The sequence below is a fragment of the Acanthochromis polyacanthus genome, chromosome 4, assembly GCF_021347895.1.
Source record: "Acanthochromis polyacanthus isolate Apoly-LR-REF ecotype Palm Island chromosome 4, KAUST_Apoly_ChrSc, whole genome shotgun sequence".
In the NCBI taxonomy this organism is placed as follows: Eukaryota; Metazoa; Chordata; class Actinopteri; family Pomacentridae; genus Acanthochromis; species Acanthochromis polyacanthus.
The window spans coordinates 15,628,975-15,656,942 of record NC_067116.1 but is presented as its reverse complement, the minus strand read 5'-3'; the positions used below and the strand labels follow the sequence as shown (position 1 = coordinate 15,656,942).

At 38.3% G+C, this 27,968-nt stretch overlaps 1 pseudogene and 2 gene segments (V, D, J or C); all 3 read left to right on the top strand.

Moving 5' to 3' along the window:
- The window catches only part of LOC127533661 (Ig kappa-b4 chain C region-like), a 52,072-nt gene that overhangs the window by 334 nt on the left and 23,770 nt on the right, over positions 1-27,968 (top strand).
- Positions 6-27,769, top strand: LOC127533664 (Ig kappa-b4 chain C region-like; annotated as a pseudogene).
- Positions 5,587-6,994, top strand: LOC127533657 (Ig kappa-b4 chain C region-like). The segment is given in 2 exon segments: positions 5,587-5,726; positions 6,543-6,994. Coding segments are annotated over 2 exon segments (474 nt in total).

Sequence of the window (27,968 nt, the reverse complement as noted above, 5' to 3'; positions counted from 1 at the left end):
AGTCAGAGGTTTTTGTACGGCTGCTCAATCAGTTTGTATCACTGTGGTACACGTTCGGTGGAGGAACCAGACTGGAATTTGGAAGTAAGTTTATATTTTAACTCATTGCTAAAAACTAAATACTACTCTTTAAAATATCTTTTAAAAGCTCAAAATCTGACCAGTTGTAAAATATTTTTGAATTCAGAGAAACTTCATGTATTAAAGTTTGAATTCCTCCTCATAGATGCTAACTCTGATCAGGTTTGATGAAATTCAATGTTTACATGATTTAAAGGACTGAAGTTAGAAAATTACAAAACTTAAAGTATGGATTGGATAAAATTTCATTGGTCCCTATGTTAGTTTTTTTTTACAAGATAATATAAACACATTTATGTTCTTCAATTCTGGATGGAGTGACGATGAAGATTTCTGTTTGAAAATGTGCAAAAATATCTAAACTTCCTCATTTCATCATAAATTCTTTCTACGTCTGGATGAAATGATTTGACCTGTTTAGTAAATTATGATTGAAATCCACAGAAAAACTCTTCATTTTTTTCAGTTAACTTACTGTATTTGTGTGTTTCCGCTGAATATTTTCATATTTATTTGAAACTTTGAAGTGATTTTGCAGTAAAACTTGTGAATGTTTCCACATGTGCTTGTTTGGTTTCCAGAGTAGTTGGACATATTTGAGGTGAAACTGTGAGATGATTCTCTCTGAGCTGATTTACATGAGAGCTTCCTGAAAGGGAACTGAAACAATGTGTGAGTGAGTGAGTGCTGGAGCAGAAAAAGCATGTGACACAAACTCCTTGAAGGACTGAATCCAGCGTCTCACACTGAAGGTGTCCACGTGTGTGATGTTTGAGTGACAGCTGTGTGCTCCCTGTCCTCTAAGCTGATTGGTGTCTCCTAGGTGATGTCCGTCCCACCCTGACGGTGCTGCCCCCCTCCAGTGAGGAGCTGCAGCAGGGGAAGGCCACGCTCATGTGCCTGGCCAACAAGGGCTTCCCCTCAGACTGGAGTCTGTCCTGGAAGGTGGACGGCAGCAGCAGCAGCAGCAGCAGCAGCAGCATGAGCTGGGAGGAGAGCAGGAGCCCCGGGGTGCTGGAGAAGGACGGCCACTACAGCTGGATCAGCACCCTGAGGCTCCCTGCAGACCAGTGGAGGAAGGTGGTCTCTGTGAGCTGTGAGGCCACCCAGGGCTCCCACACTCCGCTCTCACAGACACTGAGGAGAGACCAGTGTTCCCAGTCCTGACCTCACTCACTGGGACTCTCATACTGCTTTGACTCTCTGTCTGCTCTCTGGAACTCTCTCTCTTTCTGTCTCTCATCAAAGTAAATAAAGATTCAAATAGTCCTGTTTTCCTCCTCATCATGTCACAGCTCATGTTTTCACAAAATAAAGATGTTTGTCTTCAAATCAAAAATGTTTCTGAGGATTCTATTGATTGATCAGACGTCTTATTTCAGTTAAAATCTGCAAATATTTAAATGATGCTGCAATTTGGTGAAGGGTTAAATTTTTTGGCAGCAACGTTGTTTAAACACGAGATTTTTTCACGGCAGGCTGCACAGTGACATAGTGGTTAGCACTTTCGCCTTGCATCAAGAAGATCCCTGCTTCAAATCCCGGCCTGGGCCTGGGATCTTTCTGCACGGAGTTTGCATGTTCTCCCTGTGCATGCGTGGGTTTTCTCCGGGTACTCCGGCTTCCTCCCACTGTCCAAAAATATGCTGAGGTTAATTGATCACTCTAACTTGTCCGGAGGTGTGAATGTCAGTGTGATTGTTTGTCTGTATATGTAGCCCTGCGACAGACTGGCGACCTGTCCAGGGTGTCCCCTGCCTTCGCCCAAGTCAGCTGGGATAGGCTCCAGCACCCCCCATGACCCTAACGATAAAGCAGTGTATAGAGAATGGATGGATGGATTTTTTCACAGCAAAAGTTCAACATAATGTCTCATTTTGCATTGACAGAACAAAGAAACTATAAATATTGAAGGAAACAGCAACAAATATAGTTAATGTTGAAATCACCATTAAAGAAATTCGCAACCTCACAGTAAATTTAAAGTATTTAATAAATCAAAAGTCACATCATCATGTCACATAAATGGGCACAACACAAAAACAATCTTTATTGCTTTCATTTGATTTAAAACTCCACTACAAGAATTTGTAAAGAAAAATTCCAGCAGATCAACCAGAGCAGGCTCTAGAGGTAATTGCTTTGTACCATTTAGGAAAAGTGCTCTTGGGCACTCAGTTTTCTCTTTTTGTGCATCACAAACCTGGAGTACTATAACAAGTGCCATTCGTGAACAACCACATCTTAACTCATTTACTAAACATCTCAAAGCATGGCTACTGGAAATCAGATCTGTGATCATAACACTGTGAAATTTGTTTGCTGTTGATGGGGCTTGTTCCTGAGGACTCTGTGTAGTTTGTTTTAAATGTGTAGATGTGGGATTCATGCAATATAGTCATGTGTAATAGTGTTTGAGGATCATGAGGGAAAGTGATAATGGGAAATGTGCAGTAGTGTTAGAAGGGACACGTATGGGGTAATTATGTGTAATGTTGACAGAGATATGTGCAATATTGATTAAGAGAAATGTGCAATATTATGTGCCATAGTGACAATGAGAAATATGCAATACAATGATATGTAATAGTGTCAGAGGGATATTTGTAGTGGACTCTTACATTATAGTGACAGAGGGATAAGTGTAGCATAGCAATGTGCAATAATGACAGAGGGATGTGTGCAACAACAACAAAGAGATATTTGCTATATAATCATGTGTAAATGTTAATTAATTACTGTTTGGTCGCTGCCTTGATCTCCCAGTTTTTGTCTGTTTTGTGCACTACGTGTTATCGCTTGTTGTTTGTTTTTCTTTTTTGTATGTTTTTGTTGCTTATGGTTTTATATTATTTGTAATTTCTTTATCTTTGATCTGTCAATGGGACTTGAGATGGGAATTAGCTGAATGGCTACAATCTCTCATATTTACATGGAAATGTACATTAATATGAACTTTCTCATTTAAAAATAAATAAATAAATAAATGAATAAATAGAAACAATGTACAACAGAGCATGAAATTGTCGTTCAAATTGGGCTGGTCAAAGAAACACCAATAAGCTGCTGGTATTTATAGAAATATGCAAAAATTGTTGATATTTGAAATAAGATACAAGTTGGTGGTATTTATAATCAATAGAATGTTATCAGATAGATTCGTTATCAGTCCCACAAGAGCAAATTTGCAATGAGATTACAGACTAGAGTAAAATAGAGTATTACAAAGCACACGGTGAAAAATAGAACTAAAGTGTCTATAGGAGGAGGTGGTACATGGGTCCTGGTGGGCTCAGGGTAATTGTTTATTGCATGGCTGAATTTAGTCACAGGAATGTAGCAGACATCAGATCAGGTGATGAGCATCTGGAGAAGATGGCTGGTGTAGTAAAGGATGGACTGCACCGTGTTGTGTTTGTGTCTCTCAGCCACAGTCCTGAGTGAGTCCAAACTCCTGCTGAGCACAGAACCAGCGTTCTTCACCAGCCTGTCCACTCACCTGGTGTTCCTCTCAGTCATGCTGCCGCCCAAACAGACCACAGCAAAGAAAAGAACAGAATAATGCAGCACATCAGATTCACTTTGGTTAACAAATCCATGAGTGATGGTGAAAATCTTCTCTTCATGACCAAAGCTACTGCTCTATTTAACAGAGTGAAAGTTAAATGAGTTGCTTTGTGTTTCTATAAAGCAGAAACAGCTACATGATCATGTGCTGCAGCAGGAAACAGGAGATCGTCCAAACTACTGACTGTCAGTGCATGAAATCTATGAAGCTTTAATATATGAGGAGCTGATGGGTTGACATCATGTGGTGGGTTCATGATTCAGGTGTTAGTTTGATTTTATTTCAGTGACTCAGTCTATAAAAATATGATGAGAAGAATTGTATTCATGCTGCTGTTATAAACATCCATCTAATCCTAAGAATAGTATGAACAGTTTGTCTGTCCAAAGAAACCGGATGAAAATTATGTCACAAAAAATGTTTATTACTTGTCCTGGAAGAAAAATATAACTATTGTGTCGTGTGTGTGACTGTGTGTATGTGTGCCCAGGTTCTGGCTATACTTGTGGGGACCATATGGATGGGAGTCAATAGTAAGTCCCCACAATGATAGAAAAACATAGGATGTGTGTGTGTCTGTTCAGTGAACTGTATCAGTCAGTTAAGTTTCTGTTCAGTCTGACTGAGGGAGGTTTTTGTACGGCGCTTTTTCACTGTGTGAACACCCACTGACTGTTGATGTAGTGGAGACTCTGACAGTAATAAACTGCTGCATCTTCAGTCTGGACTCCACTGATGGTCAGAGTGAAGTCAGAGTTTGATCCACTGCCTGTAAAACGATCTGGAATCCCTGATGCTCGAGTGCTAATGGAGTAAATGAGCAGTTTAGGAATTCCTCCATCTTTCTGTTGGTACCAGGCAAAAGAGTTAGAGTTGTAGATATTCTGACTGGTCTTACAGCTGATGGTGACGGAGCGTCCCAGAGCAGAGCTCACTGCTCCAGACTGAGTCACTGTGACCTGTCCTCTGGACTCTGAGGATACAGAGACACAAAGAGAAAGCAGCGTCATGGTTCTGTGGGCTTGATTTGAGAGGGACGGATGTTGATAGAGGAGAGGAGTTGTATTCTCTGGACTTTACCTGTGAAGCAGCAGCAGAGGAGAGTCCAGATGAGGACGCAGATCAGAGTCATGTTTCTGATGAGGAGGATTTGTGTGTCTTCTGTTGTGATGAAGGACAGCTGTCAGTCATCCAGTGTTCAAGTGTCAGGACTATAAAGTCTCCCAGAGCACTGGAGCATGGTGCTGCTGATGCAAAGTGTCTCTCTATGGAAATGTCTGACTCACTCCAACAGGGACTTGGATCAGTCTGATCAATCCATCAGTCAGATTATCAGAAAATTTATTAGGAAAATCACACAACATATTTTGCAAGATTTTGTTTTACGGTTTAGTCTTCTGGATATATCTTGTTTTAAAATGTTTCTTTTAATTCAAACATTTACTGAGAGTTTATCAGGGATCAGTTAATTAATTAAGTAATTGATTGGCAATATGTCTGGACTGACTGCTGATATTGTTTCTCTTTGAAATATTTTATGTGTGCAGACCTTTCTTTTTGTAGTTTATCATCTCAGTCTTGAGAAGAAACTTCTTTGAAACTTAAAAATCATTACATTTCTGCTGTCAGGACGATAAACTCTCCCAGAACACTGGAGCTTTTTTATGACTTACAATTTTTGAAAGTTGATCAATGGATGAATCAGTTTATCACCGCATCATTTAGAAATGTGTACTTAATTTTACATGCATGATATATTCACCAGTTTATATGTATGAACTCTTCATGTTGTTGCTTTTTATTTTCTGTTTTGAAATTGATTTTTTACCCAAAAAAACTGTAAAATTAACATTTACTAAATTAAACTATAAATTATGGATATTTGTAGCTCTGTGTTATTTTCAGTTTTCATACCAGCTGACAAAATGATACAAACAGTGAATGATTTTGGTGAGTTTGTTTGTTCCAAAGTCAGAGAGCCGTGTCTCTCTACAGTCAGAGGTTTTTGTACGGCGGCTCAATCAGTTTGTATCACTGTGGTGGACTTTTGGTGGAGGAACCAGACTGGATGTTGGAAGTAAGTTTATATTTTAACTTATTGATAAATACTCAATACTACTCTTTAAAATATCTTGTAAAGTTAAAAATCTGACCAGTTGTAAAATATTTTCTAATTCAGAGAAACTTCATGTATTAAAGTTTGAATTCCTCCTCATAGATTCTAACTCTGATCAGGTTTGATGAAATTCAATGTTTACATGATTTAAAGGACTGAAGTTGGAAAATTACGAAACTTAAAGTATGGATTGGATGAAATTTCATTGGTCCCGTTGTTAATTTTTTACAAGACAATATAAACACATTTATGTTCTTCAATCCTGGATGGAGTGACGATAAAGATTTGTATTTGAAAATGTGCAAAAATATCTAAACTTCCTCATTTCATCATAAATTCTTTCTACGTCTGGATGAAATGATTTGACCTGTTTAGTAAATGATGATTGAAATCCACAGAAAAACTCTTCATTTTTATCAACTAACTTTCTGTATTTTTCTGTTTCTACTAAATACTTTAATGTTTAGTTGAGACTTTGAAGTGATTTTTCAGTAAAACTTGTGAATGTTTCCACATGTGCTTGTTTAGTTTCCAGAGTAGTTGGACATATTTGAGGTGAAACTGTGAGATGATTCTCTCTGAGCTGATTTACATGAGAGCTTTCTGAAAGGGAACTGAAACAATGTGTGAGTGAGTGAGTGCTGGAGCAGAAAAAGCATGTGACACAAACTCCTTGAAGGACTGAATCCAGCGTCTCACACTGAAGGTGTCCACGTGTGTGATGTTTGAGTGACAGCTGTGTGCTCCCTGTCCTCTAAGCTGATTGGTGTCTCCTAGGTGATGTCCGTCCCACCCTGACGGTGCTGCCCCCCTCCAGTGAGGAGCTGCAGCAGGGGAAGGCCACGCTCATGTGCCTGGCCAACAAGGGCTTCCCCTCAGACTGGAGTCTGTCCTGGAAGGTGGACGGCAGCAGCAGCAGCAGCAGCAGCATGAGCTGGGAGGAGAGCAGGAGCCCCGGGGTGCTGGAGAAGGACGGCCACTACAGCTGGAGCAGCACCCTGAGGCTCCCTGCAGACCAGTGGAGGAAGGTGGTCTCTGTGAGCTGTGAGGCCACCCAGGGCTCCCACACTCCGCTCTCACAGACACTGAGGAGAGACCAGTGTTCCCAGTCCTGACCTCACTCACTGGGACTCTCATACTGCTTTGACTCTCTGTCTGCTCTCTGGAACTCTCTCTCTTTCTGTCTCTCATCAAAGTAAATGAAGATTCAAATAGTCCTGTTTTCCTCCTCATCATGTCACAGCTCATGTTTTCACAAAATAAAGATGTTTTTTCTTCAAATCAAAAATGTTTCTGAAGATTTTATTGATTGATCAGACGTCTTATTACATTTAAAATCAGCAAATATGAAAGAGATGCTACAATTTGATGAAGGGTTAAATTTTTTTGCAGCAACTTTGTTTGAACACGAGATTTTTTCACAGCAAAAGTTCAACATCATGTCTCATTTTGCATTGACAGAACAAAGAAACTATAAATACTGAAGGAAATAGGGACAAATAAAGCTAATGTTGAAATCGCCATTAAATAAATCGGTAACCTGACAGTAAATTTAAAGTATTTAATAAATCAAAAGTCACATCATCATGTCACATAAATGGGCACAACACAAAAACAATCTTTGTTCCTTTAATTTCATTTAAAACTCTATAGATAGATAGATAGATAGATACATAGATACATAGATACATAGATAGATATCATAACAGTTTACAAACAAGCTTCAAAAGTGAATCATTTTTGTTTTTTTCTTAAGAAATACGAGTGATTAAACTTGGATAACATTGTAAAATACACTCATTCTGTTTTGCTTTACAAAATCTTTCATGGCAAAGCTCCCCTCCACTACAAGAATTTGTAAAGAAAAATTCCAGCAGATCAACCAGAGCAGGCTCTAGAGGTAATTGCTTTGTACCATTTAGGAAAAGTGCTCTTGGCCACTCAGTTTTCTCTTTTTGTGCATCACAAACCTGGAGTACTATAACAAGTGCCATTCGTGAACAACCACATCTTAACTCATTTACTAAACATCTCAAAGCATGGCTACTGGAAATCAGATCTGTGATCATAACACTGTGAAATTTGTTTGCTGTTGATGGGGCTTGTTCCTGAGGACTCTGTGTAGTTTGTTTTAAATGTGTAGATGTGGGATTCATGCAATATAGTCATGTGTAATAGTGTTTGAGGATCATGAGGGAAAGTGATAATGGGAAATGTGCAGTAGTGTTAGAAGGGACATGTATGGGGTAATTATGTGTAATTTAGACAGAGATATGTGCAATATTGATTAAGAGAAATGTGCAATATTATGTGCCATAGTGACAATGAGAAATATGCAATACAATGATATGTAATAGTGTCAGAGGGATATATGTAGTGGACTCTTACATTATAGTGACAGAGGGATAAGTGTAGCATAGCAATGTGCAATAATGACAGAGGGATGTGTGCAACAACAACAAAGAGATATTTGCTATATAATCATGTGTAAATGTTAATTAATTACTGTTTGGTCGCTGCCTTGATCTCCCAGTTTTTGTCTGTTTTGTGCACTACGTGTTATCGCTTGTTGTTTGTTTTTCTTTTTTGTATGTTTTTGTTGCTTATGGTTTTATATTATTTGTAATTTCTTTATCTTTGATCTGTCAATGGGACTTGAGATGGGAATTAGCTGAATGGCTACAATCTCTCATATTTACATGGAAATGTACATTAATATGAACTTTCTCATTTAAAAATAAATAAATAAATAAATGAATAAATGGAAACAATGTACAACAGAGCATGAAATTGTCGTTCAAATTGTGCTGGTCAAAGAAACAGCAATAAGTTGCTGGTATTTATAGAAATGTGCAAACATTGTTGATATTTAAAATAAGATTCAAGTTGGTGGTATTTATAATAAATAGAATGTGATCAGATGGATTCGTTATCAGTCCCACAACAGCAAATTTGCAATTGAGTTTGAGTTTGAGTTTATTTCGAGCTTTTACCAGGTAAAATTTATACATGTTGTCAACAGTACTTTGGCAGTTTTTCTACTATTTCAAGATGTGTTGATACAGTTTCTTTGATCCTCATAAACATATCAAACATACAAAAGAAAAAAAAAAAGAAGAAGAAACCCCACACAAAAAACCCACACAAAAAAGAAAAACAAAAGCTCGAAAGGGAGTGGGGAGAAGTAAAACTTATTAAGCTCCCACCCCCTTTACACCAATATTTACAAGCTGCATGCAATGTCCTTTCTCAGATACATCATCATTCGGTGCGTTGGAATAATATAAATATACAATTATATATTTACATCTACACATATCTATTTATACAACCTTATATACTTGTCTACCTATGCAACATACACTCATAGCTCTTTCTGTACACCCATTTACACATACAAATATATATACATACATACATACATATACACATATATATAAATATAAATATACATTTCTACACATACAGACAGACCCATAATATATCTAGGTATATGTGTATATCCTGTATACATACATACCTTTTAGATGATACATTGAAATGATGTACATATAGAATAATTGTTGTTCTAGTTTTACATTCGTAAGATAAACCATCATGGTCAGTAGAATGGCCGCTCCAGACAATCTCCCCATGCCAGGGCCACGGCGAATCGGTAGTCCGAGAGCACCACACGGCGGCTGAGCTACAACACACAAGAGCCCCTTCTTCCCATGCTGCAGCCATCTCAAATGTGAAGTATATCATTTTGTACAATTTTTCCTATAATTATTAGGTCCTTGCCTTATACAAAACGAGCCATGACAACTGTGTGTGTCATTGTCCCTCTGCTGGTCAAGGAGATTCCCTGGTTCATCCCTTCCTTACACTGAACGAGCCATAACAGCTGTGTGTGTCATAACTCCCTCTGTTGGTCAGGGAGATGCCATTAACAATCCCTTCCGTGTGCAGAACGAGCCTTAACAGCTTTGTGTCACTGCTCCCTCTGTTCACCAGGGATTTCTCATTGTAATTTTCTTTATTTTATTTTATTTTTATTTTGATAACTCCAGCACGTCAGTTAGGAGCCCCTGAATCGCAGCCCGCCACAGAATCGTACCACGGCCCACCGACCACCACTGCCCCGACAGTAGGAGCCAGCCGAGAGCAAACACACCACCAGCCACTAGCATTTTCATAATTTCCATCATTTCCTGACTTATCTACAGTATGGATATTCATATAATACAATGATAATTGTCTATGACACAACTCTTAACAATAATATAATGGTATAATGTTCACTATACAGAGACCATACTAAATTAAAATAAAAATACTACATCCAATGTTAACAATGGACTGAGTTAATAAGTATCATCATTTACCATCTATGTAATATTATTGCTATTACCATCATGAATATGTTTAATACCATATAACCCTCAATTATTTCTACCCAACAATACTCAATAGATATATATATATATATACAATCACATACTTATTGTTATTCATAATAAAATAATAAAATTCATAATTCCTGGTAATATATATGTTGTCAAGAAAAGAAAGAAAAAAATATATATATAATAATATTCTCAATATGTTATTATAAAGGTTTATGTATTTCTTTATACCTACATATTCTTAATAGCAGTTGAATACTTCAGTCACCAATGTCATCATTTATTTTCCTCTTTCATATACTGTGTCCATAACATCAGTTTGTACTGTGATTTGAACTTATGGATTGTCTTGCATTGCTTTAGTTCATTATCCAAATTGTTCCATAGTTTGACCCCACACACAGAAACACACCAGCTTCTCCTGGTGGTTTTCACCGCAGGAAGTTTAAATTTACTATATCCCCTTAATGTATACCCAGAGTTCCTCAAAATAAATAGTCGTTGTATATTCTGTGGAAGATTGAATTTACTGGCATTAAAACATAAGAGAGCCGTTTTGAGCCTAACCAAGTCCATTAATTTTAAAATCTTACATTGCAAAAACAGTCTGTTTGTGTGCTCAAAATAAGCTACTTTGTTAATAACTCTTATCGCTCGCTTCTGAAGTATACAAAGGGGATGCAGTAAAGTCTTGTAGTTGTTTCCCCAGATCTCAATTCCATATGTCAAGTATGGGAGAACTAAGGCACAGTACAGTACACATAGTGCATTATACTCTAGAATTTAATTTTACTTTATTAATAATTGATATACTTTTAGAAACTTTTGACTGTGTGTATCTGATATGAGGTTTCCAGCTAAGTTTTTCGTCCATGATGATACCCAAGAATTTCATCTCCGGTACCCTCTCAATTCTACTGCCCTCTATATATACTGGTAAATCTAAGGTTATATTATGATTCCCAAAAAGCATGATTTTGGTTTTGCTTGTGTTTAATGATAGTTTGTTTACATTCATCCAATCTTTTAGTTTGTTTAATTCTGTATTTAAATTGGTGATGAGATCATTGTAATTATCATTAGTGTAAAAAATGTTTGTATCATCTGCGAATAGTATCAATTTTAGTAGGTCTGAGACTTTAAAAATATCATTTAAATACAAGTTAAATAATTTTGGTCCCAATATTGATCCCTGGGGCACGCCGCAAGCAATATTCAACAATCCAGAAGCCTTGGTACCCATTGATACAAACTGCTGTCTTTCAGTTAAATAGCTATTGAGCCAGTTCAGCGCCACTCCTCTGATTCCGTACGTTTCAAGTTTTCTTAGAAGTATGGAATGATCCAGTGTATCGAAAGCTTTTTGTAGGTCTACAAAAACTCCCACTGCATATTTTCTGTGATCTAAAGCTACAGCTATTTCTTTTGCTGCGTCTATAATTGCCATTGTTGTTGACCTTTTCTTCCTGAACCCATATTGATTTTCATTTATTAAATTAAATTTGTCCATAAATTTTCTAATCTGCTATCGAACAGCCTCTCTAAAATTTTAGAAAACTGAGGAAGAAGAGAAACCGGTCTGTAGTTTGTGAAAACATGTCTGTCATCACTTTTGTAGATAGGACTTATTTTTGCTGTTTTCATTCTTCTTGGAAATATCCCAGTTGAAAATGATAGATTACTTATCCATGTTAATGGTTTTGATATACTGGATATAATTTTTTTAACTAGACTCATATTTATTCCATAGCAGTCAGTTGAAATTTTGTTTTTAGCTTTGTTAACAATATGAATGATCTCAGCTTCCTCCACAGCAGATAAAAACATACTATTTAAGTTCCTGTCTCTTGCAAATATCCTGTTTGTACCAGTATTAGGGATTTTTCCTGCCAGTTCTGGTCCCACTTTTACAAAAAAATCATTAAATTTATTCACTACTTCCTGGAGGTTATGATTATCCATATTCTCAATTTTGAAATACTCTGGGTATTCTTGTTTATCAGTGCCTTTATTTACTAATTCATTTAAAATTCCCCAAACTTTCTTTGGATTCTGCTTATTTTCTTCTAATTTCTGTTTATAATAAATCTTCTTGTTGGTTCTTATAATACTGGTTAATTTATTTTATATGTCTTATATTTAATTTCTGATTCCTTTGTTCTTGATTTGATAAACTTTGTGTACAAGTTGTTCTTTATTTTGCAAGCCTTTTTTAAGCCTGTGGTTAACCATGGGCAATCTTTGTATCTATTCTTCTTCTTATCATTTATAATAGGACAGTATTTATTAAATAACATAATGAATATTTCTAAAAAGTTCTCATATGCACTGTCAACATTTTTTTCATTGTACACTGATGAATTAGATTACAGATTACAGTAAAATAGAGTAGTATAAAGTACAAGGTGGAATGTGAAAAATAGAACTAAAGTGTCTATAGGAGGAGGTGGCGCATGGGTCCTGGTGGGCTCAGGGTAATTGTTTATTGCATGGCTGAATTTAGTCACAGGAATGTAGCAGACATCAGATCAGGTCATGAGCATCTGGAGAAGATGGCTGGTGTAGTAAAGGATGGACTGCACTGTGTTGTGTTTGTGTCTCTCAGCCACAGTCCTCAGAGAGTCCAAACTCCTGCTGAGCACAGAACCAGCGTTCTTCACCAGCCTGTCCACTCACCTGGTGTTCCTCTCAGTCATGCTGCCGCCCAAACAGACCACAGCAAAGAAAAGAACAGAATAATGCAGCACATCAGATTCACTTTGGTTAACAAATCCATGAGTGATGGTGAAAATCTTCTCTTCATGACCAAAGCTACTGCTCTATTTAACAGAGTGAAAGTTAAATGAGTTGCTTTGTGTTTCTATAAAGCAGAAACAGCTACATGATCATGTGCTGCAGCAGGAAACAGGAGATCGTCCAAACTACTGACTGTCAGTGCATGAAATCTATGAAGCTTTAATATATGAGGAGCTGATGGGTTGACATCATGTGGTGGGTTCATGATTCAGGTGTTAATTAGATTTTATTTCAGTGACTCAGTCTATAAAAATATGATGAGAAGAATTGTATTCATGCTGCTGTTAGAAACATCCATCTAATCCTAAGAAGAGAATGAACAGTTTGTCTGTGTCGTGTGTGTGTGTGTGTGTGTGTGTGTGTGTGTGTGTGTGTGTGTGTGTGTGTGTGTGTGTGTGTGTGTGTGTGTGTGTGTGTGTGTGTGTGTGTGCCCAGGTTCTGGCTATACTTGTGGCGACCAAATGTAGGGACCAAATGTCCCCACAACTGTAGGAAAACCAAAAAACATGTCATTTGTGGGGACCTCATTTTGGTCCCCACAAGTTTAAACAGTGTTTTCTTGGCCATGTTGTTGTTACTGAAAAACGTAAGAGTGCAAAACGTTTCTTTAGGGTTAGCCATTGTTTTGGTCTGGGTCAAGGTTAGGGTTGGGTTAGGGTTTGGGTTTGGGTTTGGTTTTACCAATCAATGGCACTGGCCTATTGATCCAAGGTGTATAATAAAAAAATATTTGTATTTTGGAAAAGGGCCCTAATGGAGGCCATTCGTAATCGAGGTGGTTAGGGTTAAAACTCTAGGGCAGGGATAAATAATATATATGTGCAAAAAAAGAGAAGAAAAAAAAGGGGGGGGAGGGGGGGAGAGGTCCGTTTCTCGCTACAACCTTGCATGTAGTATAGTTCCACTGGAAGGGCCATGTCCCTGGTCCAGTAGACCAGGGTTCAAAAACCATCTCATGCCACCCGCCAGTAAACAAAAATGTTTCTTTAGGGTTAGTCATTGTTTTGGTCTGGGTCAAGGTTAGGGTTAGAGGTTAGATATCGATGGGAGTCAATAGTAAGTCCCCACAATGATAGAAAAACATAGTATGTGTGTGTGCGTGCGTGCGTGCGTGCGTGCGTGCGTGCGTGCGTGCGTGCGTGCGTGCGTGCGTGTGTGTCTGTTCAGTGAACTGTATCAGTCACTTCAGTTTCTGTTCACTCTGATTGAGGGAGGTTTTTGTACGACGTTTTTTCACTGTGTGAACAACCACTGACTGTTGATGTTATGGAGACTCTGACAGTAATAAACTGCTGCATCTTCAGTCTGGACTCCACTGATGGTCAGAGTGAAGTCAGACGCTGATCCACTGCCTGTAAAACGACCTGGAATCCCTGAATCTCTGCTGCTAGCATAATAAATGAGCCGTTTCGGAATTCCTCCATCTTTCTGTTGGTACCAGGCTAAACGGTTAGAGTTATAAACATCCTGACTGGTCTTACAGCTGATGGTGACGGAGCCTCCCAGAGCAGAGCTCACTGCTCCAGACTGAGTCACTGTGACCTGTCCTCTGGACTCTGAGGATACAGAGACACAAAGAGAAAGCAGCGTCATGGTTCTGTGGGCTTGATTTGAGAGGGACGGATGTTGATAGAGGAGAGGAGTTGTATTCTCTGGACTTTACCTGTGAAGCAGCAGCAGAGGAGAGTCCAGATGAGGACGCAGATCAGAGTCATGTTTCTGATGAGGAGGATTTGTGTGTCTTCTGTTGTGATGAAGGACAGCTGTCAGTCATCCAGTGTTCAAGTGTCAGGACTATAAAGTCTCCCAGAGCACTGGAGCATGGTGCTGCTGATGCAAAGGGTCTCTCTATGGAAATGTCCTCATTGGAGTTCAGAGTTTTATGGTAACAAAACATGTGAACAGCACTAACAGAGACCATTTCCTCATTCAAATATGGTTCAAATGAAGACTATTCACAATGCGTTCTGCAGATGTAGCTTGTCCAGAGAATCAAAGACTGTTTCTGAAAGATTTGTTGCAGCTAAATTGTCTTCTTTTAATGCTGTACCACAAACTAAATTTGATATTTGTCATTCACAAGAATGTAGGTAACACACCAGGTGATGTATCATGCATAATAAAAGTATGAAGGTAAATTTGTTTCTTTATTCTTCAATTGAAAAAAAAGTTGCTCCAATCGCAAAACATGTTTTCAATCAGAAAAAACTTCACTTCAATAAAAAAAAACGTTTTCAATCAAAGAAAAAACTTGTTCAAACGCAAAAAAATATTTAAGATCCAAAAAATTGCCTATAAACACGTTTTTTCTTTGATAGAATTTTTTTTTTGCTGAAAATACATTTTTTGATTGAAGTCATATTTTTGGATTTGAGCCATATTATGGGTCGGACATTTGTTTCTTTATTACTCAATGAAAACAAAAGCAGCCCCAACCTCAAAAAATGTTTTCAATAAAAAAAACGGTCACTTCAATAATAATAAAAAAATTCAATCAAAGAAAAACACGTTTTCCCAATAGAAAAAATATTTGAGACTTAAAAAACAAATGCATTCGAACACGTTTTTTCTTTGATTGAAATTTTTTCATCATTGAATTCAGTTTTTATTTGACTGAAAATATATTTTCTGATTGAAGTCATATTTTTGGATTTGAGCCATAAAATGAGTAGGACGTTTGTTTCTTTATTACTCAATCACAAAAGATATAACTTCAATTTAAAAAAATATATTTTCAATCAAAGCAAAAAAAAAAAAAAAAGTGTTCGGAGTGTTTCGACTTTGTTTTGGCATTCAAACAACTTTTTTTCCGATCGAAGTGAAAAAAGTTTTGAAGCCTGTTTTTGCGATTGAATCATTTTGACACAAACATCCCACAGTGGGCGGATGCTTCTCCATTGGTCGGGCATGTTTGAGTGACAGGTGTCCACACCAATGACAAATCTTTCTCCAGAAGAAGCTCGAAGCTTGCGACTTGTGTGCGGGGAAGTCAGTCTTTTCTATAGTCGTATGTTTGTGTGGCTGACACTGCATCTGTGGTTGCAGGCGCAGGCCACTACTTATTCCACCACCAGCTGCAGCTGCATTGTAGTATCCACAATACTGAATTTACTGTGAGTACAATGCCCTCAGCACAAAATAAAGATGTTTTTTCTTCAAATCAAAAACGTTTCTGAGGATTTTATTGATTAATCAGAAGTGTTATTCCAGTTAAAATCTGCAAATATGAAAGAGATGCTACAATGTGATGAAAGAGAGTCTTTCTATAGCAGGGTCCATTTTATGAAAATGTCAACGATCATTTAGCTGTATAAATACAAGATGATGTCTTCATTCAGCTCTGATACAATAAAGCAGCTCGTAGTAACGTGGGAGAGAAGGATGAGTTAAGTTCATATCTAAGAGACCATGGAGCTGCCACAAGCAAATGAAAAATTAAACACTTCATAATCATGTCCTATAAATGGCTACAACATGAAGACAATCCTAAATTATTTTCATTAAATAGTTAAAAACTATTATCCTACAGTGCTATTAAGTATTCAATGCATAATCATTAAATTAGTAGAATTTTAATCATTAACCCGTTTCATCCCATTTGCAACAATTCTTGCTGCTCATTTTTCTATCAGTTTTTCTTCTCTAAAAGTGTTGTTCTGGCTTTGGACAGCTCATGTAAGTTTTAAAATCAAAGAATAGGTTGTCTCCTTTAAATTGCATTAATATCATGTAACTCGTGTGAATGGTCACATGACTAGGCCTCTTTATTTTCTGCCTGCACTGATGGAAGGAGATGTCTGCTTCAAACTTGCACAAGAATAATTTATTTGAAGAGCGTAATTAACCGATATAATAGAGATATTTTGTACATACATTTTTAAAGGGTCTGCTGCTGATATATAATGAGAATTTTATTCCTGCATGCATCTTTTGATCATAAGAATAGTAAATGTAAGCGCGGCAACATTTGCTGCAGCTAGCATGATACATAGTCCAATACATGCACAGCCAATACAGTCCATCCAATAAACCAGATTTTGTGACACATGGAGGAACTGCAGCAGACAGCATGAAACAAACTAAAGCAGACCTTGTTGATTTGTTCCTGCTGATGTATCCTCTAACTCTAAGGGTGTTCAGAAGATGATGCCATACACAAAACAGCTATCAATTGCATGAAAGCTTTATGTACACTCATTCTCTGGCCATGATGTTAGTGTTCAGTAAATAGTCAATCTCAGCTACTGCCACAATGTGAATTTCCTTTATTTTTGTAAACTATGGTGAGTTCTTATATTGTAAGATCAAACACTCTTAGCTCTACAGTTATTTAACTGTTTTATGAGACTGTGAAATGTACTAATTGCAATGTTGTCAATTTTAGTTCTCTTCAGTATGCATAGCCATGGTATCTTTATCCATCTTATAAAGTTATGAACACATTTATAACCATGCCTAATTATAATATATTCTACTCATTATTGTTATTGTTCCTTTCTTTTTCTTTAAATGTGTAAATAGGTCAAACTGAAGAATTTGTGTAAATTTAGACTATGCAGTTGCTGAGTGTAAAACCTACATTTGCACTAACAAAACCAACATGAAATGAAAAAAATATATACATATTATGTGTTAGGGAGGTCTAAGGAGTAAAATACATGCACTTATTTTGCAGGGAATAATTTGGGATGGAACGGGTTAGTTGGAAAAGTTTTTAGTTTTACAAGTAGTGCAACAGTTTAAACCTTGAACTCCTTCATCAAATCCTGTACACCAGTGGTTCTCAACCCTGTTCCTCAGGACCCCATGTCCTGCATGTTTTAGATGCTTCCCTGCTCCATCACACCTGACTCAAATGATCAGCTCGTCATCAGGCTTCTGCAGAGGCTTGATGACGAGCTGATCATTTGAATCAGGTGTGTTGGAGCAGGGAAGCATCTAAAACATGCAGGACAGTGGGTCCTGAGGAACAGGGTTGAGAACCACTGCTGTACACCACATGCAGGAAAGAAAAAGCAGGTTCTCCACATCAGAGAGCTGAGGCTGATCTTACAGCAGCTGGTCAACGTCTTGTTCCACCTGAGATCTCATTGAAGAGTACATGTGGACCTGAAACCTGAAAATAATGTAGTTGTGATCACAATATAAAAGTTAAAGATAGAGACAAGAAATCCTTGTTGGATTTGCTGGAATTTAGCAAGAAATTCCGTAAATTTTAGGAAATTATCCAATTCAGATGTTTTAATTCTTAAATTTAGAGATCAGTTAGGGATAAAAAGAAGACATAAGATAAGATAAGATACTGGCTTGCAGGTTGTGACAGTGCTCTCCCTCTCCCTTCCCTCAGACTAATCACCAGTTACAGCTGTACAGGAGATGGCAGGTGCTGCACATCAGCAATCAGTTGATCTGGCGGCAGCAATTGGGATTGGCTCATCACCTACACCCTATGCAATAAGACGAGACCTCACTTCCACTCAACGTGGGACTGTGAACAAGCCACAGTTATTTGCTGACTCTTGTTTAGTTCTGCTTGCTTTGTTAATTGTTCGCTCTGTGCTCTTCCAGCACAGGCGACCCCACCTGCTCCTGTTCCAACTTGGATCATCCTCCACTGGCTTCAGTCTACTACAGCTGCCTGAACCCTGGGTTCTCTCTGGTCTCCAACCATCCATGCTATTCTGGATCCTGGCTACCATGTGCAGCTTTAAGTCATTTCCTGAATTCTCCCCACATTACGCCACCTGCCACCAGTTTCCCCATTCTCGTTATTCGTCAGCTGAGTTTCCAAATCCTGAGCCAGGCTGGTATCATTTAGAGATTTTGTTGGTTTATTGTTCACTGCAATTCATTTTTGGTGTATAGTTCAGTCATCATATATTGGTCTTTGTTCTCTATAGATATATTTTTGATTGCTCTCAATTCTTAGTGTTGTATTTAGTGATATTGCCGTTGTATCAGCCTTTGTTGTCGGTAGATCCAGATCTACTTGGTCTCAAGTAAAGTATTTTGGATTGTTCGTCATAGTTGGCCTCTAGCCTCTTTCTATATTCTGTATGAGCTTAGTACTAGTTCAACTTCGTAGTAACTCCATATGGCAGAGTCTGGTTATTCATGCATATGTTCTACACAGTATAGATTGCGTCTGTATTGTCTTAGTCTGCTTGAGTATAGTTCTCCTGTCGAGGTCATACCTATTGTGGGTCTGTTGTAGGGATGGTCCGATCCGCTGGATCAGTATCGAGTCCGATCCAGGCCAAAGTGACTGGATCGGACATCGGAGTTCTTTAATTTGAAACCGTCCCATCCAATTCATAAGCCCAATCTATCTCATATATCCTCATCTTCACTTTTCACGACATGCCGTAACACAGACGAGCTGTTGCCATGGTTGCCATGGGCCCGTGTTTTCGTCACGTGAGCAGAGAGTGAACAGAAACCTGGAGAGCTGTGGCCATGTCTGCCGTGTGGAATTACTATATGCGAACGGAGGAGAAAAGTAAAATAACTGAGTGCAACGTTTGTAAAATGAGTGTCTCAAGGGGTGGCAGCAAAACCGGACATTTTAACACAACGAACTTAATAAAGCATCTGCAGCCTCGCAATGCCATTGAGTTATAATGTGACTTTTCTGTTTATACACTGGGATTATTTAGTTTAATTTAAATATGTGCATCAAGTTGCAGTTTTATTTCAAACATTTGAATGGTGCAGCTGGGTCTGTTGTGTTTACAAGCACTGTTAAAAGCGATGTGAGCTTAAGTTTTAATAAAGCTCCAGCAGTTACATATAACTTGTTCTCACATGTTTTCCTTCTTTCTTTAGGGGACCAGAACAGGTGTTGTACAATGAATGTGCTGTTTTTAGATGTCAGTATCAAGCAAATTACATCCATGTATTATTAACAACTTTTAGAATGACAAAAGGAATCATATCGGTATCGGATCGGTATCGGCCGATCCTCAAGGCTGCAGTATCGATATCGGTATCGGATGTGAAAAAGTGGTGTCAAGCCATCCCTAGACATGACCTGAGTGTGTTGTATGGTCTGTTTCAGTGTTATAATCATAGTAAGCTGTTATGTGAACAATTGGACAAGACACTTTTATGTAGGTTCTGTGTGATATAATGTGTGTCTTTCTTTATAGGTTTGTGACACAATCCTGGGCCATGCAAAAGAAAGGTTTGCCTTCACCAAACACCTAATCAGTGCTACACTGCTTCAAGGAGACAGATTCCAGGAGTACGACAGCCAGTTCCCTGAAGCAGCGCTCAACACCACCATGGAGGCCTGTCCAATGCTGAACAAGGGCAAGCTGAAAACTGAACTGTCACTCATCTTTAGCAACACAGAGTTCAGGAGTTGCAATGGTGCTGTGGCTCTGTACCAGCTCTTCATGAGCAACAATCTTCAGGACACCTTCTCAGAGACTGTGTCTCTCCTGAAGATCCTCATCACGACTCCAATGACAACAGCTGAATCTGAGAGGTGCTTCTCAACACTAAAAAGAATCAAGACCTTCCTCAGGAACACGATGTCGCAGGATCGTCTAAATGCACTGGCCATGCTCTCTATGGAAAAGAAACTTGTCAGGGAGACCCCAGATTTTAACCATAGAGTCATTGAGAAATTTGCATGTCTCAAAGACAGAAGAGCAAAACTTGCATACAAAAAATAAGACAGATGTAGAGGTGCTGGCTTTAATCTCTAAAATGTGAGGATTTACTTTTTTGTCATTTAATAATGTAAATAGAAATGTTAGTTGACACAAGTGGCACTTTAGACTGAAAGCCTGTTGATTTTCATATGTTCTGAAATCTGAGGAATTACTGTTTTTCTTTATTTTCATTGTAAATATTTAATGTTAGTTGACAGAAGCACTTTGGGCTAAGATATGATAAGATAAGATTAGGGTAAGGTTTTATTTGTCACATGCACAGTTATAAATAGAATAATGCCTAATGGTTTCACTATTTTGTTTTTCAGGCAAAGTGACAAATTTTTATTGCTTTGATCTTAAATATGCAGATTTGCTGTTTTCTCATTGTCATGTAAGGTTGTTAATGTAAAAGTTAGCTCACAGAGGCACTGTCTGCTTTAAGCCTTATAGTTAGGTTTTTTTTTTTTTTTAACAAAATGTCCAATGTTTGTTGGTTTCACAGGTATGGATTTGTTTTTGTTTATTTGAGTATGTAAATATAAATATGTTGTTCCAAAGATTTTGCTGGACAGAAGAAGCACTTGGCACTCTTTGAAGCTGGGAAAATGAATTGTTTCTTTTTTTTTACTTTTGAAGTAAAAAATAGATTTGTATATTTATACATTCTGAATTTGTTTAATTATAGAAAAGGAGATTTTAAGGGTTTGTGTGTACCAATTACACCTTGTCTGGAGCAAATCATATCAAACACTGGGGAGATAAATTCAAATTCACTAGCTGGGAACATTTACGTGCATTTAATTGTCTATTTGACTCAGTAGTAGTGCTTAGGTGTACCATCCTAGTGGTGCATAGTAATAGCACATCAAATGGCTGTGAACATAATTTACATCAATTCTTGTACTCCGGTGTTGCCGAATCTGCTATTTGGTTTGGTAAATTAAGTGAAGAGAAAAATTCACCAGCCACCACTGGTTGGGGCCGTGACATCTGAGTTATATGATTTCTGATGCTGATCTTTGTCTTCACACTGACTTTTATCTGGACAGAGTTGAGAAAATTATAAACAGATGTAAAGCTCTTGTAAAAGATCTTAATAGTTAATTCTCCTGAACTGGAAACATTCAGTTCTCTTGGTTTATCTGGCCAATCAGAAGATAACATGGTGATTCACGTTGATTATGAGAATTGAAAGGATAATGAGAAGCTGCAACAGAAGAAGTCATGTATATTTCTCTCTCTCTCTGTGTGTGTGTGTGTGTGTGTGTGTGTGTGTGTGTGTGTGTGTGTGTGCGTGTGTTCAGTGAACTGTATCACTTCAATTTCTGTTCAGTCTGACTGAGGGAGGTTTTTGTATGATGCTTTTTCACTGATGTGAACACATACTGACTGTTGATCACATGAAAACTCTGACAGTAATAAACTGCTGCATCTTCAGTCTGGACTCCACTGATGGTCAGAGTGAAGTCAGAGTTTGATCCACTGCCTGTAAAACGATCTGGAATCCCTGATGCTCGAGTGCTAGCATACGTAATGAGCAGTTTGGGAACTCCTCCATCTTTCTGTTGGTACCAGGCTAAACAGTTAGAGCCATGAACATCCTGACTGGTCTTACAGCTGATGGTGACGGAGCCTCCCAGAGCAGAGCTCACTGCTCCAGACTGAGTCACTGTGACCTGTCCTCTGGACTCTGAGGATACAGAGACACAAAGAGAAAGCAGCGTCATGGTTCTGTGGGCTTGATTTGAGAGGGACGGATGTTGATAGAGGAGAGGAGTTGTATTCTCTGGACTTTACCTGTGAAGCAGCAGCAGAGGAGAGTCCAGATGAGGACGCAGATCAGAGTCATGTTTCTGATGAGGAGGATTTGTGTGTCTTCTGTTGTGATGAAGGACAGCTGTCAGTCATCCAGTGTTCAAGTGTCAGGACTATAAAGTCTCCCAGAGCGCTGGAGCATGGTGCTGCTGATGCAAAGTGTCTCTCTATGGAAATGTCCTCATTGGAGTTCAGAGTTTTATGGTAACAAAACATGCAAACAGCACTAACAGAGACCATTTCCTCATTCAAATATAGTTCAAATGAAGACAATTATGAGGCTGGCTGCTGACAACTCTGGCTAGTGCCTCCTCCCCTCCCTTTTTTCCTTTTTAGGTGTCCTCACCTTGTGACTCCAGCAACAGGTGTTGCTCGTTTTCAATCAACTGCCGGATTAGGAGCAAGTGGGAACACAGCCAATCAGCCTCACTTCCTCTGCCATAAGAATGGACGTCACTCAACTCTAAGTGCTGGATCGTGAAACCTAATCTAACAGTTCTTGTGTTTACAGTCATAGTTCTTAAGTTTCCTGTGTGCTTATAGTAATTCTGGTCTCTCTTCTGCTACAGTCCTCGTCTCACCTGCACCTACTGTTCTCCGTCTGGGTTTATTCTGTTCATCTCCTGGATCATTCTGCGACCACCTGAAAGTCACCTACCGTCACCGTTGTTCCGTCCAATGTTCATCTCCACCGATCCCACCACTGCAACCCCTCCCAGATTCTTACTCCAGCCGAAGCCCAGTCCGAGCATCCCTGAGTTTTTGAGTTTTCGTTGTAGCTTCATTTTTTCCTAAGTGTGTCGATTGAGTTTACGTTTGTCACTCTTTAGAGTGTTAGTAGTATCAAGCCAGAGGCTTCGCTTTCAGTTGTTTTTTTTCCCTGCCTTGTTTTCTTGTGTTTTAGTATTAGTCCCAGTTCTTGCCTGGGTGTTACTCACCGTGAGTTCTGGCTTACTCTGTCATCAGCCATTAGTAGCATTAAAGCGCGAAGCTTCCTTATTCGTTTGTTTTTTCCGGTTAGCCTTCCGCCTGCAAGTTAAAGCCTTAAGACATTGTACCGTGGCAATAAAGCCTTTAAAACTTAAACCTCTGCGTGCCTGCCCATTCCCTGCACCGGAGCTCTCCTTCCGAATCCTGACAACTATTCACAATGCGTTCTGCAGATGTAGCTTGTCCAGAGAATCAAAGACTGTTTCTGAAAGATTTGTAGAAGCTAAATTGTCATCTTTTGATGCTGTACCACAAACTAGATTTAATATTTGTCATTCACAAGAATCTAAGTAACACACCAGAGGATGTATGATGCATAATAAAAGCAGCTGATCAAAGTGTCCAAATGACTAACAGCCATGCTCTCTGGAGGTCAGCTCAAAACTACCAGAACTGGATAAAGTAATCAGTACTGTTCTTTTGTGTGCAAATGTGTGCAAAACTCTCTCTTGGAGAGGAACATATTGATCCAACTGCTGTCTGATGCTGCAGGTTTTCATTACATTCAGAAGGATTAGTCTTAAACAGCTGGAAGAAAAAAGTTCAGATTATCTTGTGTGGAAAACTTGAATTAAATCCATTATTGATGAGAATAATCAATATTTAATCTATTAGCATCTGTTTCTGTTGCATTAAAGTATCTTTATGAAGGACATTCCATTCTGTAGCATTACAGATGTGAACTTGTAGAGCAAAGTGAGTCAGACAGGTGTGTTGTGATGATGACACAGACTGTATGTTGAGCTCGCTGTGATGTTGTTGAACAAACACTGGTACTGAAGTGTGGTTAAATCCTTCCTTAAATAATTTGATGAAGAACCACTGCTTGTGTGAGTCTGTCCTGTAATATGATTAATGTTATGGTTAAAAAACAAAAAGCAGTGTTCCATTTGAAGGCTGACTGTTGTCTCCTTTTTTTCTTTGTCAATTTAGCAGCAAAGCTAAAAACTCTGTAATAATCCCCTTGATTCACACCAAAAAACTTGATCCTTAACACGACTGTTTTGTTCTCAATGATTTCACTGTAGAAACTGTGAATCTTTGCAGCAGCTCAGATGTTTGTATGTAGAAAAGTGTTCAGGTTAATGAGGCTCCATAAGATCACAATGACATGTCTGAAATAACCAATGAAACCACCTGCTGTGTAACATGTAGAACGTCTCTCAGTCTCCATCCTTCTGCTGTGTGATGCTGTTCAATGAAGTCAGAGAAAAGAAGACCATTTTCTGCATTTGTTTGATCATGGTGACACAGAGTCTGAAGAGGTTTTCAACACTTGAGTTGGTCATGATGTGATAGTGAAGGAGACGGAGCTCATCTGCAGTTGGTTTTGATGCAGTTTACATTCTGGTTTTAAATATGTTGTAGTATAGTTATCTATAGGTGAAAAGTTATGTTTTTGAGTGTTTGAAACATTTACTAGTTTTTTCTGAGATTAGAGAGATGTTCAGACTTTGTTTGGGTTGTTATTGATCATGAAGGTTTCTGATGCTGATCTGTGTCTTCATATTTCTGTAGTTGTGGAGCTGTGATTCAACATAAAGCTGAGGTCAAAGGTCCTGATGAAGCTTGATCTCATAAACAGTCACAGATGAATCAGCAATAAATATGTTTTTGGATGATGAGAAACAGTCAATGACAAAATAATTCGACTGATATTTATATCAGTTCCTAACATTAACCTTGTCTTGATGCTTCATATTCATGATTCATGGTGAAAGAAACAGTGGAGACATGTAGAAACCACTTCATGAATGCATGTGTTTGTTCAGTGAACTGTATCAGTCAGCTCAGTTTCTGTTCAGTTTGACTGAGGGAGGTTTTTGTATGACGCTTTTTCACTGTGTGAACACATACTGACTGTTGATGTAATGATAACTCTGACAGTAATAAACTGCTGCATCTTCAGTCTGGACTCCACTGATGGTCAGAGTAAAGTCAACTCCATTCCCTGTTCCACTTCCACTGAATCTGGAAGAGATTCCAGAAGCCCTGCTAGTTGTAAAATAGATCAGGAGTTTTGGAACTTCTCCAGTTTTCTGCTGGTACCAGGCCAGGTAGTATTGTGAACCAGAGTAAGCTACTTTAGTGCTGGCTTTACAGTCAATAGAGACAGTTTGACCGAGCTGCACTGATTTATCTGCTGACTGAGTCAAAACAACATTTTGTCCAACAGAGCCTGAGGAGAGAGAAGAAACAATGAAACTCAGCTACAGTCAAATGATTTCACATCACAGAAAAAACATTTTCCTCACCCTGAGTGATGCAGAGGAGAGTCCAGATGAGGACGCAGATCAGAGTCATTCTGGTTATCAATCCATCAATCAGATTATCAGGAACATCACTCAACATATTTTGCAAGATTTTGTACTCAGGTTTACTCTTCTAGATATATCTTGTTTCAAAATGTTTCCTTTTTTTCAAACATTTAGTGAGAGTTTTTCAGGGGATCAGTTAATTAGTTAAGTAATTGATTGGGAATATGTCTGGACTTACTGCTGATATTGTTTCTCTTTGAAATATTTTATGTGTGCAGACTTTTGTTTTTATAATTTATCATCTCAGTCTTGAGAAAACACTTCTGTGAAACTTAAAAATCATTACATTTCTGCTGCCAGGATGATAAACTCTCCCAGAACACTGGAGCTTTTTTATGACTTACAACAATTTTTGAAAGTTGATCAATGTATGAATCAGTTTATCACAGTATCAATTAGAAATGTGTATTTAATTTTACATGTATGATATATTCAACAGTTTATATGTATGAAATCTTCATGTTGTTGCTTTTTATTTTCTGTTTTGAAATTGAATTTTTCCCCCAAAAAATGTAAAATTGACATTTCCAAAATTAAACAATAAATTATGGATATTTGTAGCTCTGTGTTATTTTCAGTTTTCATACCAGCTGACAAAATGATACAAACAGTGAATGATTTTGGTGAGTTTGTTTGTTCCAAAGTCAGAGAGCCGTGTCTCTCTACAGTCAGAGGTTTTTGTACGGCGGCTCAATCAGTTTGTATCACTGTGGTGGACTTTTGGTGGAGGAACCAGACTGGAATTTGGAAGTAAGTTTATATTTTAACTCATTGCTAAAAACTAAATACTACTCTTTAAAATATCTTTAAAAGTGTGAAATCTGAACAGTTGTAAAATATTTCTGAATTCAGAGAAACTTCATGTATTAAAGTTTGAATTCCTCCTCATAGATGCTAACTCTGATCAGGTTTGATGAAATTCAATGTTTACATGATTTAAAGGACTGAAGTTTTAAAATTACAAAACTTAACTTATGGACTGGACAAAATTTCATTGGACTCGTCAATTTTTTACAAGATAATATAAACACATTTATGTTCTTCAATCCTGGATGAAGTGATGATAAAGATTTGTATTTGAAAATGTGCAAAAATATCTAAACTTCCTCATTTCATCATAAATTCTTTCTACGTCTGGATGAAATGATTTGACCTGTTTAGTAAATGATGATTGAAATCCACAGAAAACATATGAATTTTTTAAAACTAACTTTCTGTATTTCTCTGTTTCTACTAAATACTTTAATGTTTAGTTGAGACTTTGAAGTGATTTTTCAGTAAAACTTGTGAATGTTTCCACATGTGCTTGTTTAGTTTCCAGAGTAGTTGGACATACTTGAGGTGAAACTGTGAGATGATTCTCTCTGAGCTGATTTACATGAGAGCTTTCTGAAAGGGAACTGAAACAATGTGTGAGTGAGTGAGTGCTGGAGCAGAAAAAGCATGTGACACAAACTCCTTGAAGGACTGAATCCAGCGTCTCACACTGAAGGTGTCCACGTGTGTGATGTTTGAGTGACAGCTGTGTGCTCCCTGTCCTCTAAGCTGATTGGTGTCTCCTAGGTGATGTCCGTCCCACCCTGACGGTGCTGCCCCCCTCCAGTGAGGAGCTGCAGCAGGGGAAGGCCACGCTCATGTGCCTGGCCAACAAGGGCTTCCCCTCAGACTGGAGTCTGTCCTGGAAGGTGGACGGCAGCAGCAGCAGCAGCAGCAGCATGAGCTGGGAGGAGAGCAGGAGCCCCGGGGTGCTGGAGAAGGACGGCCACTACAGCTGGAGCAGCACCCTGAGGCTCCCTGCAGGACCAGTGGAGGAAGGTGGTCTCTGTGAGCTGTGAGGCCACCCAGGGCTCCCACACTCCGCTCTCACAGACACTGAGGAGAGACCAGTGTTCCCAGTCCTGACCTCACTCACTGGGACTCTCATACTGCTTTGACTCTCTGTCTGCTCTCTGGAACTCTCTCTCTTTCTGTCTCTCATCAAAGTAAATAAAGATTCAGATAGTCCTATTTTCCTCCTCATCATGTCACAGCTCATGTTTTCACACAATAAAGATGTTTTTTCTTCAAATCAAAAATGTTTCTGAAGATTCTATTGATTGATCAGACGTCTTATTCCAGTTAAAATCTGCAAATATGAAAGAGATGCTACAATTTGATGAAGGGTTAAATTTTTTTGCAGCAACTTTGTTTGAACACGAGATTTTTTCACAGCAAAAGTTCAACATAATGTCTCAT